Source organism: Myotis brandtii, unplaced genomic scaffold (assembly GCF_000412655.1).
Source record: "Myotis brandtii unplaced genomic scaffold, ASM41265v1 scaffold363, whole genome shotgun sequence".
Lineage (NCBI taxonomy): Eukaryota > Metazoa > Chordata > Mammalia > Chiroptera > Vespertilionidae > Myotis > Myotis brandtii.
Genome location: NW_005363938.1, coordinates 4,118,881 through 4,133,627, shown reverse-complemented (window position 1 = coordinate 4,133,627; position 14,747 = coordinate 4,118,881). Strand labels below are relative to the sequence as shown.

The 14,747-nt window shown below is 42.8% G+C and overlaps 1 protein-coding gene across 1 annotated transcript in view; it reads left to right on the top strand.

The window, feature by feature from the left end:
• TMC7 (transmembrane channel-like 7) overlaps positions 1-9,252 on the top strand; it is a 35,885-nt gene extending 26,633 nt beyond the window's left edge. Inside the window, exons 12-15 of the mRNA XM_005872004.2 lie at positions 828-958; positions 3,300-3,455; positions 6,428-6,506; positions 7,350-9,252. Coding sequence (XP_005872066.1) covers positions 828-958; positions 3,300-3,455; positions 6,428-6,506; positions 7,350-7,415 — 432 coding nt within the window. The 3' untranslated portion in view covers positions 7,416-9,252. The remainder of the gene's footprint in view (positions 1-827; positions 959-3,299; positions 3,456-6,427; positions 6,507-7,349) is intronic.
• The last annotated feature ends 5,495 nt before the right edge of the window (positions 9,253-14,747 follow it).

Genomic DNA, 14,747 nt, shown 5'->3' with positions numbered 1-14,747 from the left:
TCGATTCCGGTCAAGGGCATATACCTTGGTTGCGGGCACATCCCCAGTAGGGGGCATGCAAGAGGCAGCTGATCGATGTTTCTCTCTCATCGATGTTTCTAACTCTCTATCCCTCTCCCCTCTTCTCTGTAAAAAATCAGTAAAATAAATTTTAAAAAACAAAAACAAAAAAAACACACTTAAATGAGGTCATACAGGACAGAGTGCTGAAATCTACCCTTTTCATTTCACAGCACCACGTAGGAGGTAAAGCTCGCTTTCTCCTCCTTTCTAGGGGCTACATGGTATTCCGTTGTGTGGGTGTAACTTTTTAAAAAACACACACATATTTTTTTTGATTTCAGAGAGGAAGGGAGAGGGGAGAGAGATAGAAACATCAATGATGAGAGGGAATCATTGATCGGCTGCCTCGTACACGCCCCCTACTGGGGATTGAGCCCGCAAGCATGGCATGTGCCCTTGAATGGAATCAAACCTGAGACCCTTCAGTACACAGGCTGATGCTCTATCCACTGAGCCAAACCAGCTAAGGCTGGGTGTAACTTTTTAACCTTTAAGGACTACCCCCACCCCCTTGATAGCTATTTCGGTTGCTCCAGTTTAGTTATTCCTTGATAACAACAACTATAGCAGTAAACATCCACATACGTGTATTTTGGCCCAATGTTAGGGTCTGGATTAAACATTTTTCATTTTGATCTAGATTGCTAACAGCCCTGTAGAGAGATTAGACCAATTTACATTTCCACTGTAATGCTTGACCTTGCTCATTTATCCTCAAGGAAGCTGTACTCTTAACGTTTCCTCTCTTTTTTCTCTCCTCTTAGATGAGCCTTCTTCATACCTGCAGACCCTCCCCAAGGCAGTTCAGAGCATCCAATTCTAATTTCTTCTTCCTGCTGGTGTTGTTGATCGGCCTGTGCTTGGCAGTAATACCGCTGACAATCAGCATGGCACAGTGAGTACCACTTGGTTTTCTATCACATTTCCCTGCTTCCTGACACGATCCCCTTTTGTTAAAGGGTCCCTAGCGTTTTCTATGGGCTTTGCTCACAGGGCGCCACCCGCAGAGCTCCGGTCAGGAAGTTGCTCCTGGCTCAGCCAGGCCCGTCCTTGCTCTGGATGCTCCCTCTGGTGGCTGGATCGTCTGGGTCCACTTCCAGAACTTGGGCTTGCTGGGTGGCCATTACTTTTGAGAGTGCCAGGTGGGTCTGTCCTATCCGTTCCCTTTTCCTGAGACTTCTCTTCTAGTCCCCATTTGGATTGTGTCTGATTATAAAAAGAAGCAGGAAGTCACCCATATTCCTGCCACTTTAGTGGAGGGTTTGCACTTAGCAAACATTTATTTAACACCTTCTATGTGCCAAGCACTGTGCTAGATGCTAGGGATATAAAGACATTTAACATACGACATATGAATGTAGAGTCTGGTTTGGAATTTGGAAAGAGCAGAGATGCTCAGCTCAGGACTGAGCAGCAGAAGTTGAGATTTCAAGCCCCAGTCATGCCACTCTCTCCGTGGGTAAACACTTATACCAGAGGCCAGCAAACTTTTTCTGTAAAAGTAAGAGAGTAAATAATTTAGGGTCTAAAGGGCCCTATGGTGTCCATAAGCCACCATAGACAATATAAAAACTAATGAACATGACTGTGTTCCAATAAAACTTTACTTATAAAAAACAGGCGGGGGGGTCAGGTTTGGTCCATGGGCTCTAGCTTGCTGACTTACACTTTCATAGAATTTAATTTCTTTATCTTTAAGTTAAAATCCTTCAATTTGGAATCTGTCTCTCATACTTTATTTTTTAATTAACCTAAACATATATTTCATTGTTATAGTAATATATATTACACATAAAATTTTCAAGTAGTACAGAAGGGTGTAAATTAAAGAGGAAAAATTACTCTTTATCTTCACCTCATAATCCCCCTCTTAGGTAACCACTGTTAACATTTTGTGAATACTTCTAGAAATTCATAAGCAATATATTTCTTTTAAAATATTACCTATGGAATAATGCTATAATCCTGTTTGGCAGCTTATTTTCCCCCTTAATTTTATATTGTGTCATTGTCCATGCCAGTACATATAGAATTCTCATTTTTTTTAAAATAGTTTTTAACTTTAATTTTTAAAATAGAATACATATATTGACATGGCACATAATCTATATTTATATATTTATTTCTCCCTTCCTCTCTCTCTCTAATCAATCAACAAATTAAAAAAATAATAAATTGTTAATCCATTTCCTTAGACAACACTTAGGTTGTTTTCAGGAATTTATTTTTACCCATAAAAATAGGGCTGCAATGGAAAACTTTCTACACAGAACTTTGTGATGTGAATGTAGGCAGTTCTTTGCAGAGTTTAATTTTTTTCCAACATAGTTTTACTTTTTCCCTACTTTGTACTTTGAACAATTTCAAACCTATGGAAAAGTTGAAGAATAGCCACAATGAAAACTCATATACCCTTCAACTGGATGCCCCAATTATTGACATTTTGCTACAGTTGTTTCCTCTCTCTCTATGCATACCTTTTTGTGTGTGTGATGAACCACTTGAAATTAAGTTGTAGGCACCATGAGTTTATCCCTAAATACTTGAGGATGCAGCTCCTAAAAATAAGGCCATTCTCCTTCCTGTGCATCCACAATAACATGTCACACATAAGAAAATTAATACTAACATCACAGTCCTGCCATTTTCAAATTTCTCCAATTGTCCCCAAATAGCCTTTCATAGCTTTATTTTAGAACTAGAGGCCTGGTGCACAAATTTGTGCACTGGAGGGGTCTAGCTGGCCCACCCAGTGGGAGCCATCGGGGGTGGGCTGGCTGGGGCGAGGGGCCGCGGGTGTTCCAGTCGTTCCACTGTTTGGTCAATTTGCATATTACCCTTTTATTATATAGGATGAGGATCTTTCAGGCTTTACCCATTGCTCTCGGGTATGCGTTTTTTAGTCTTTTTTTAACCTTTGCTTTTTTGAAGACTCCAGGCCAGTTTCCTCACCTCTAAGAGCCTGGAGAATGGAATCCCTACATTGTGCATTTGTCAGATTATTTCCTCATGGTGTCATGTAACTTGTTCTGTTCTGAATTTCCTGTAAATTGGAATTCAGGTCTAGTGATTTGATGAAATTTCCGGGTAAGCATTTTTGACCAGAATATTCCAGAAGGCCATGAGGTCAGGCAGTTGCTCAAAGGTGGCTGTTAACAAAACCTGGTAGGTGTGTAAAGGGGGAACACTCAGCCTGGGAGCGCGCCTCACCTGAGCTCCGTGGTCTGTGTCTGCAGCATCCCTTCCTCGAAAGCCTGTGGGCCCTTCACCAACTCCAACACCACCTGGGAGGTGGTCCCCAAGACGGTGAGCACCTTTCCCAGCACGCTGCAGTCCCTGGTCCACGGCATCACGTCGGAAGCCTTTGCAGTGCCTTTCTTCATGATCATCTGGTGAGTGAGAACCACCTGGACCCCGTGAGTCACTCCCAGGGAAGCACGTGGGCTTCTCTCCGCTGGGAAATGGGGACTCACCTGCTACCCTTCAGATGCTACTGATCCTCACTTTCCCATCTCTAAAATGGGCATAATAATAGTCATCCTTCAGAGGGTCATTGAGCAAGTTCAGTAAGATCCTACATGTAAGGCCCTTAATCCAATGCCTGACTTACAAAAACCTAATAAATGTTGCCTATTCTTATTATTACTGATTATTCACAAAATCACTGCTTTTTGAAAAAGAAACTGATTATTAAGCAGAGAAAAGAGCATAAACTTGAACGTTGACTCTACCAGTTATAAGCTGTGTATCCTTGGGTCATCACATATATATCCTTTCGGAGCCTCCGTTTCCTCACCTGGAACATGGGGATAAGAATGGCACATACCTGATAAGGTTGTGAGAAGAAGGAGCTGTGATAACACATGTAAAGTCTGTCGGAGCCTCCGTTTCCTCACCTGGAACATGGGGATAAGAATGGCACATACCTGATAAGGTTGTGAGAAGAAGGAGCTGTGATAACACGTGTAAAGTGCTTAGCAGAGTGCTCGCTGCTGCGGCACATACACCAACATTGGAACGAGACAGAGAAGATTAGCATGACCCCTGTGCAAGGATGACATGGAAATTCGTGAAGCGTTCCATATTAAAAAAAAAAAATGCTTAGCAGAGGACCTGGCTGTTAAAGGCTCAGTAAATGAGAGGTGTTATATGCAAGGGTGATGAGGGTCTTTGCTACACAGTGATTCATATTGAGTGTTAAAGTAATCCTAATCACAAATGTGTATTGAGGGCTTACTACGTGCGAGGCATTGTTCTAATTACAGTGGGGCCTCATTGTTCACGGAGTCTGTGTTTTATTCCTGTGACGTCAATGTGCCCACTCACTAAAAGATTGTTGAAATCTCAAAATCAGTACTCACAGCAGTTTTCATGGTCATTTGAGTCTCTTGCCGTGCAGTCTTAGTTTGTTCAAGCTGCTATAATAAAACGGCACAGACTAGAAGGCTTATAAACAACAGGAATCTCTCACAATTCTGGCGGGTAAATGGATGTGAACTCTTGAACAATTTTTAAAAAATCAAAGAATGAATACATGCTTAGTAACACTCTAAAGCCTTTTCTGTATGTTTTACCTCAATTACAGAGTAAGAAGCAAGCAGTAGCATTCAAGGAATCACAGATGGAGTTTGGGGCCAGTAAACAGTGTCACCTGAGACAACTCCAGCAACTCAAGAAAAAATTGCTGGCCCTTCAGCAAGATCTGGAGTTTCGCACGGAGGAGTTGCAGACGTCTTACTGTTCCCTCCTGCAGTATCAGTCCGTCCTAGAGAAGCAGACTTCCGACCTGGTTCTTCTTCACCATCACTGCAAACTGAAAGAAGATGAGGTATAGCTAGAGTTACTCTGGAAGTGTCTCATATGCTCATGTACCTACAGAAAACAGGCCAAGCCTACTAAAAGCAAGCATTGGACTTAGAGAGGAGAGCTTCGCAACATCTTGAGCGGGTTTTATCAGCTTTCCCTCTTTAAGTCTTGATCTTTTCGAAGCTGAGCAGAGGGAACTAAGCAGAATGGCATAAGTGGGTGAGAGCTCCAGTACTGGTGCATGTGGGGTATGTGTTCTGTGTGTGTGTGTGTGTTGTGTGTGAAGGCCCATCATTTTCATTTTATTACCATTGCAATTTAAATGCAAAAGACTCTAGGTCTCTGAGGGTTATAAAAAAGAGCATAAGGCCCATTAAATGAACCATTTTAGAAAAAGTTATCAAGTTTTGATAATATATAAATTCCTGACACTGGCATAGTTGACAAGGGAACCAGACATTGGGTCTGAATCAAACACTGAGAATACAAGTCGGTCCTTTTTGCAGACTGGAGTTTGAGATCATCTAGACCAGTGGTTCTCAACCTGTGGGTCGTGACCCCTTTGGCGGTCGAACGACCCTTTGACAGGGGTCGCCTAAGACCATCCTGCATATCAGATATTTACATTACGATTCATAACAGTAGCAACATTACAGTTATGAAGTAGCAATGAAAATAATTTTATGGTTGGGTCACAACATGAGGAACTGTATTTAAAGGGCCAGAAGGTTGAGGACCACTGCTCTAGAGACTGCCACAAATAACTGGAATTGATTGCAGCTCATGAAAGCATCACAATTACCCTGTGACATTGTTACAGTAAAACCCCACCACAGTGCAAGAAGTGGGCCCAAAAATTCATTTGTGAAAGGCATGATCCCTTGGATGAGATGAATAAAATGACCCGGGGAGCTGGGCAGCCAGCCAGCCTGCATCCGAGGTACCTGGGATGGAGCTACTCCATCCTAATTCGTTTACCCCAGCTGTGGTTTGGCTGGCACCATCTGGTGGTGGTTACCTGATCTGGCTTCAGCATCTTTGGGGACCTTTCCTGTCCTTGGCCGTGGGGCCTTCCAGGAGAGTATCGATCATAACAGTGATTCCAGTGGCCCTCATTTCCTCAGCACTATCTGGGGAGAATGGACAGGAAACCACCTTCCCTTCATGTAATGAGCTTGTCCGCTGCTTTCCTCCACTCCACTTGCCCCACTGCCCAAAGATAATAATTTCAATGACTGCCCCCCTCCCCATTTGAGATTTAGGGCTGCACAGAAAACAGGAGCCGGTTGCCAATTGCTTTTATTCAAAATTGTATTATCTCAGGCCTGATATCACTAGGTTTTACTGTATTATCCCCATTTTACAGATGAGAAAACTGAGGCCAGAGAGATTCCACAGTGATCATTCACCCCTCTGACTGTTTCACCTGTTTGGAAGAGGTGTGGGTTGTCTTTTTCTAATGAGTAAGACTGTTGCAGGCGAAACCTGTCAAGTTGTTTTTCTAAGTGGCCTTCAAATGATTCAGACACCCTAGTGACCACTTCACCTTGTGTTGCAGCCTCGTTATGTTTTATTTCATTGCCCTGGCCGGAGCACACAAGCGGGTGGTCGTCCAGCTCCGAGAGCAGCTGTCCCTGGTAAGGAAGCATGCAGGCCCAGGGGGTCATGGCGGGGGACATCTCCCCAGGGCATTTAGTGGAAAATAGCCTCTTTCCCAGGAATGCTACTGTCCCTCCCTCACCACCACTCCTCCAGAACCCTGCTTCAAGCCAGGCCTCTGCCACCTTCATTCATTCACTGACTCATTCATTCCTTCAGCATATATATTAAGCACTATCTGTGCCTCATACTGGGCTGGTATGCAGTGGTGAAGAAGGAATGCTAAGTAGTTAAAGAAAAAAAATTTGATAGCAGTAACTGCTGAGAAGATAATATGAACAAGGCAAAGTGACAAGTGGGCCATTTGCTGCTGCAGATGGTGGCCACTGAAGGCCTCTTTGAGGAGGTGAATGACCTTGTAGTTGAGACTTGAATGATGAGAAGGAGCTGATTGTGGGAGGTCTCAGGGGTGAGAGGAACAGGCAGAGGCCACAGTGCGGAATGAGCTGGGTTCTCCTGGGGGCAGGGAGGGAGGGTGGTGGGGCTGGAGAGGCGAGATGAGGCGGAATTGCAGCTGGGTCACAGCATAGCCTGACGGCTCTGGTGGGAAGTTTAGGTGGAATTCTGATTGTGACAGGAAGCCACTGGAGGGTGTGAAGTAGAAGTCTGATGGACATTTTTTAAAGGTTACTGTCCATTCTTTGGACAGGGGGCTGTGGTGGGGGCGAGAGTGAAAGAGACAGACCAGTCAGGAGGCCATTACAGTTGTCCAATGTTTAGCATCCTTGGCCTCGTGTCTGGTAGGTAATTGAGCAGGTTGAAATCATGATATTTGTTCCTAGTATACTGAATGTACTCTTGAACCTATTTCTTTTTTGTAGGAAAGTCGTGATAAGCGTTACCTAATCCAGAAACTAACAGAAGCCCAGAGGGATATGAGGAACTAACTAGACGGATGAGAAGATGCTGCTGCGTGTTCATAAGCTGGCTCGGTGACCGGCTGAGCCTGCAGAGTGCGGCTGGCTTTTCTGCGGATTTTTTAAGGAGTATTTTTCTGGAGTCCAGGCCTTTCCTGAAGGTGGCCTCATGTGTGCAGCTGTGGTGGCCACGTTCCCGTGACCCGGCTCCTACTGAGGGCTTTAGTGACGTAGAAAAGCAGGTTCCAAACCAAGTCTTGCCTGTTGACCAGCCCCTCAGTGACTGATGTATGCAGCCTTTAAGCTTTTACACCAAAAATGGGGGAGGAGAGACCTTATATATTTTTAAGGGCTTCTTGGTCTTGTGTTTTACAGTTAACTCTCGGGTCATCTGTTCATGAGGCTGGGGTCATTCTTTTAAACCAGGTTCTGGGGGTTTACACTGAGAAGTGTTCCTTAAGAAGTAGTGACCCTTCTGGACGGTCATGTGGACTTAAAATGAAACCTGATTTTTTTTATTTTTATTTTTTAATGAAGAGAAAGCCTTGAATCATGATTTGGGAACAAGTGGTGGGAACATGGGGAGGACGGCTATGTAATTTCAGCCGCACGGGGTAGTGATGTGAGAAAAGCCGGTCCCGCTGTGTGAGTCACAGCCTCTGGATGTACCGAGGAAGCCTTCGGAGGGGATTGGTGCAGGCGGCAGTGATTTCCTAGCTGCGGCCTTATTACTCAGGGGGCGTTGCCTCTACGGGGCTGGATATCCACAAGCCCTCGGTTCCCTTCCAGTCTTGAATTTGGGGACTTGGGAGAGGGCCCTGTGCCATCAAAATGAAGAGGGAGACAAAGGGTGCCTCTCCGTCTTCCAAGTGCCACTTCCCTTCCTGCACTGAGGTCTCTATTTCTGAAGGACACTGTCCATTTCAGAGCCAGGCTGGAAAGACTGTTGAGTATTTATTTGAGTTGTGGGTTTATGGGCAGAAGTGTTTTGGGGGATGTGAGTTGCAGCTCTGCCTGTTAATCAGACCAGCCTAGTAGTAGTCAGTGTAGCAAATCAGACAATATTGTGTTCTTAAATACACATATCCAAATCGTTCAGGGCTACTGTTGGTTTTCTTGTGCTTAAAATTTTAAACACAAGTGCCTTTATGTTACAAAACATGCATAGTACCTCTGAAGGTAATTTCAATGACAGCAAAAACTGTATGCAATCAATACCTCAGCATAAGCTTTCCGAAATGGATAGGTCTGAACTTTTTAACATAAGCCTAAGTTATTGTTTAATGTGATAACGGTTTCATTTTTACATCTTCGGGTCATTTGTTTTGTAACGTACTGTTTGAGGCAGCCTGCCTTTTACTGACTAAACCTTCTCCTGGGGGTAGCTGGAATTTCACCTTGGATGCAGGTTTCAGAAAGCTGCTTCTGTTCAGAATACTTCCCACCCCCCTCCACCCCTCATTAGAAAAAGTGACTGCTCCGAGAAGCAAGGCCAGCTGACTGTGGCTTGCACGTTGCGGTATACTTGTCCCTTGGCCCCAGGTCAGTTACTTTCCTTCCACAAAGTGAGCAGTAACATGGGATATTTTTGTACCTGTGAGACCAATGAGGCTTTCAAGCTTTTTCTCTCTTGTTAAGGTTTACGATTTTCTAAGTCTAAAAACCAGTAGCATGGAATTTTGAGTAAACAAAAGTTCATGCAACCCTCACTTTTAAAAAATTCCAATTTGGGGCATTGCTACCTAGTGTATTTATATATATAATGTTCTCGCCTTTACCATACTTCTGAGGATAGCCAAGTTTTCTGTGTGTGTGTGTGTGTGTGTGTGTGTGTGTGTGTGTGAGAGAGAGAGAGAGAGAGAGAGAGAGAGAGAGAGAAGAAAGAGATGGAAGGTCTGTTTTCTTTCCCTATTATAAAAATGATACTGAAATATGCTAATATATTTGTTTTAAATGCTAATTTACATACCTCTTGAATGTTTTGATATATGTATTTTGATAACTTTAAGTGATGTCTGTATAATTGTTCAAGTGCAGCTCTCACTAACAAATGTGCATGAAAACTACTGATTAAACAATCTTGAAGGTTTTTCAATGTGATTGTATATATTTGAATTCACAGAGCTTTCTTGTCAGTAATCAAGTGAGCAGGGACAATTATAAATTTGTAAAGTCATTCTTTGTCTTTTCCTAGAATCAGAGAGAAAAAAGAAGTGCCTAATTGTAGGAGATCATCAGATGAGTGTTTTGATAATTCCTTGGCTCTGCTGAAGCTGAGGGTGGTGTGTGTGTATGGTTTAAACTTAAAAGACATAAAAGTATTTCAAGTGCTCCGCCTGATACTAGACACTGAACGGGTCTGAGACTGCCAGTCACTACTTGAGCCAAATTCAGCAGAGACAGGGTTGAACCATATATGGACTTTTTGTTTGTTTGTTTTTTTAAAAATATATTTTATTGATTTCTTTTTAGAGAGGAAGGAAGAGGGATAGAGTTAGAAACATCGATGAGAGAGAAACATCGATCAGCTGCCTCCTGCACACTCCCTACTGGGGATGTGCCCGCAACCAAGGTACATGCCCTTGACCGGAATCGAACCCGGGACCCTTCGGTCCGCAGGCCAACGCTCTATCCACTGAGCCAAACTGGCCAGGGCCATATAAGGACGTTTATTCCAATAATGCCCGCAGTATGGGGAGAGCAGCAGGAGAGCATCCTGGAAATTCTGCTCTGCCCCCTCCCCCACCCCTTTGCCAGCTGGCTTATTCCAGTGAGGAAGAAAGGGCGACCTACAGCTAACAGTGTAGGGGTCATGGTCTAGGCCAGTGGTCCGCAAACTGCGGCTCGCAAGCCACATGCGGCTCTTTGGCCCCTTGAGTGTGGCTCTTCCACAAAATACCACGTGCGAGCACGCATGTACAGTGCGATTGAAACTTCGTGGCCCATGTGCAGAAGTCGGTATTTTGTGGAAGAGCCACACTCAAGGGGCCAAAGAGCCGCATGTGGCTTGCGAGCTGCAGTTTGCCGACCACTGGTCTAGGCACAGCAACCAAGTCAAAGTGTGTCCTGTCCTTGATCTGCTTTTATTTGTTACTAGAGGCCCGGTACACAAAATTCGTGCACTGGAGGGGGGTGTCCCTCAGCCCGGCCTGCAACCTCTCACAGTCTGGGAGCCCTTGGGGGATGTCAGACTGCTGCGGAGGCGGGAGAGGCTCTTGCCACCACCGCTGTGTTTGCCAGCTGTGAGCCTGGCTTCTGGATGAGTGGTGCTCCTCCTGTGGGAGCGCACTGACCACCAGAGGGGCAGCTCCTGTGTTGAGCGTCTGTCCCCTGGTGGTCAGTGTGCATCATAGCGACGGGTCATTCTGCTGTTTGGTCGATTTACATATAGCCTTTTATTATATATGTTTTTATTTTATAAATATATTTTTATTGATTTCATTTTTTTTATTCTGGGCCAGCTTTAGCTCTGAGGCCTCGCTGCTGAAAACATAGATACAATGTTGCGGTCCGAGCCCGGCTGAATGGAAGCCGGTTTCTGGTGTTTTGTTTAGCTTCTTATTTGCAACATAGTACATAGTTGCTTAGAGTTGCAGCTGAGAGGCCGGCAAGTGAGGCGGGGAACGTTGGAGTCTGCAGCAAGCAAGCCTCGTGCTCGCTTCAGTGCCTGGCTGCCGGCCGCCATCTTGGCTGACAGTTAATTTGCATATACTCACTGATTAGCCAATGAAAAGGGTAGCGGTCGTACGCTAATTACCATGTTTCTCTTTTATTAGTGTAGATGTTTTTATTTTATAAATATATTTTTATTGATTTCAGAGAGGAAGGGAGAGGGAGAGATAGAAACGTCAATGATAAGAGAGAATCATTGATTGGCTGCCTCCTGCACTCCCCACACTGAGGATTGAGCCTACAACCTGTGCCCTGACCAGGAATTAAACTGTGACCTCCTGGTTCATAGGTCGATGTTCAACCACTGAGCCACACCAGCCGGGCCTTGATCTGCTTTTAAAATGTATTTTCTTTTTGCAACATGTCCTTCAGTTTCCCAGGGTTTGTAAGAAAACCTCATTTTATCTATAGTTAGTCCTAGGTGTCATCAAATAATTGAATTGATACCCATCCCCTGGAAAACTGACCTTTAGACCATTTCACAACTGACATTCCACGTGCTAAGACTGTTATCTTTCCCCTCTGGACTCTCATAGGATCTGGATCTGCCCAGAGTCCTGCCAGAAAAGCCTGCCTAGAGCCCTTTAAAACTTATGATTCCCTGTCCCTGGGTGCTGGCACCATTTTGGCGTTCAATCCAACTGGTTTCCGGATGACCTAATAAATTTATTATTCTTTACCACTTTCAGCCTTGTGCTTTCCTCCTTCGGCGCCCCTAATAGTTAGTAAGGTAAATAATCATTAAACAAACAAACAAAAAAATCATTAAACAACTGTGGTACAATTCTTATTACGTGCCCTTCCCCCTGTCACCCTACCCCCCTGCCCCCCAGAGAGGTAATCACTGTTAATGATGTTTATTTTATTCTCCCAGAAAATTATAATACATATTCAGGCAGATATGTGAATGTATGAGATATATATTTCTGAGCTGCTCCCTTTTTTCTCAATAACATCTTAAAGATCTTTCCATATAAGTAGTGGCACATTCTTTTTTAATGGCTACATGGCATTTCATTATATATGTGTTACCGAACTCAAGGAGTGTACTACTTGGGGTGTTCTAGTCAAGAACAAGATGTGACCCTGGCTGAGTAGCTCCGTTGGTTAGAGCATCCTCCTGATATGCCAAGGTTTCAGGTTTGATCCCTGGTCAGAGTGCATATAAGAATCAACCAATGAATGCATAAATAAGTGGAAAAAAATCAATATTTCTATCTCTCTTTCTCTCCCTTTCTATCTCAAAATATCAATTTAAAAAAATTAAAGATTAACAACAACAATGAGAAGTGGTTTTATTTACTTGCAGCAAGTAAAGGGCACAGGAGATTCACATTCAAAGCTCTGTCTCCCCAAGGGAGCCTTAGCCATTCCTTATACATACACTGTTTGGTTAATTACACATTGATTTCTTCTTTGCAGTTGGCTGCATTTACCCATTGAGTTCCTGTCAAGCTCATCCTGTGTACAGCTGCATCTGCAAAATACTGGACTATATTTTTAAACGTTTAACAAGAAGAGCATTTATTAAGAGCCACCCTAACCTTAACCCTAATCTTGAGACCCTTGTACTATCTAACAAGTGATTACTTCCATAAGGATTTGCTCTCTTCTGGACACTTAGATTGTTTTTAGTCCTCAACCCACACCCCTTAAAAACACTAGGATCTGGAATTTTAAAAGCCCACCTCCTCCCAGCATTTCTCTATTTCTTTGTTCTGCCTCATTATGCTACAGACTCTTGGAAGGATGCTTTGCACATTCTTACAATCACAAAATCTTCTCATCCAGGAAAGAGAAGAATCCAATTAGGCAAGTTTTTAGTTTGAATTAACTTGTAAATTGACCAACTAAATCCCTGCAGCTACATATCTGATTGCAGCTAAATGCAAGTAAGTGTTGGAGAAGGAAGGAATTGATTTTTCTAGGTTAGCACTGCAAGATAAGATTGAACTTCTGCATGTACCTTCTTTATATAAGGTATGGCTTTATTAGTTCCATTTGGTGTATTTTCTTTCCAATGCATGGGATGTGCTTGGGACATGGCATGGCTTTGCTATTTGCTTAATTGTGTGATTTTGTACAGGTATCTTCATCTTTCTGGGATAAAATTCCCTTATTGTTAGGCTTGGCCAGTGACACAGGCTGTGAAAGAATTCATAACTGAGAGAAGAGATAGATGTAGTGAGAGGGAGTTTATTTTACTTTTCACAAAGGGGAAGGGCTAGTGCATTCATTGCTAATCAATAAAAGGGCAAGAAACAAAAGATGGTTTCCCCTTTAAAGGGTAATGGCTGCTGTTGCTAGATGACAAAAAAGGGAGGAGGATTTGGGGGGCTGAAATTGAGCAGACATGGGGGGGGGGGTTGTAGTTAGTTTGTTTTTCAGGAGAAGTCCGGGCAGATGTCCTAGGGAGGTGTTTTATCGGTATTTTCCCCAAGCCTATAAAACATGCTTAGAGTAAAAGTTATGAAGAATTCTAAAGAGGCTTGTTTGAAGGGGAGGGGGAAAGGGAACTTTCTAACTAGAGCAGGGGTGGGGAACGTCTGGCCCTTGGGGCCAAATAAGGCCTGAGAAATCATTTGGTCTGGCCCTGCCAAGGCATTAGGGCTGAATTAATTAAATGTTTGACCAAACAATAGAGGCTAATTTTTAAGTTGATAATTTTGTATGGCTCTTTAATGATGCTATAAGTATACAAATGGCCCTTGGCAGAAAAAAGGTTCCCCACCCCGGAACTAGGGCCTCCTTGGTGAGAATTATCCCTGAGTTGTAAAAACAGTAGGGAGTATGGGGATGCAAGAATGTTGCCATGAGAGTAGCTTATATTGTCCAGCCATTTGGACAGAGGGGCTGTTTGAATCAGAGCAGCTAACAATCTTGGGGTTTACTTACCAGGTACTTCTCATAAATTGTGGAAGGCTACAGCAAGGAAAAAGAGGCCCTTTTCTTGTCCTAACACTTATCTTTAAATAGAAAAATAAGATACAATCACTTTTATTTTTGAGGATTGAATTGGGGATAAGTATGCCTTTTCTTTTTGAAATTTTGTTCCTTATTATAAAAATATTTGTTTATTATAGAAAATGCAGAGAACATTGAAAGCTGCAGAGGGAAAAATAAGGAAAAATCATGTATAAGCAATATTTATGGATAGCCACTGTTAAACTTGACAAAATTCCTTTTAAGATAGAAAGTACAAAGGGAGGGAAGGAGGATGAGAAGGAAAAAAATGTTATATCTTTTTCACTTAACATAAGTGTTTTCTTCTTTTATCAAAAGTTCTTTATAAACATTTCAGTGGGCTACATAATATTAACAGCATACAGATAATTTTTTAAAACATTCTCTTGCTACTTAACATTTTGTTTCCAAACTTGCCTGATAATAAATAACTGGGTCATCCATAAATCTTTGTCAACATTTTTCCTTCTTAGAGATAGAGATTAGAAGTGGGATTACAACAAAACTCAGAACATTTTAATGCTTTTGAGAGCCAGATTTACACTCTTAGGAGCTCTAGATGAGAATGTTATATCACTCTCACTTTCAATAAGTATTTGGGTTTAAAAAAACTATATTAGTTCATCAAATTTTAAATGACTGCAGTGTATTAAAGTGATTTAAAAACAACTAGCAACTTCAATTATTTTACAAGAGCAGTGTTCCTTATATGTTTTATAGTTACTT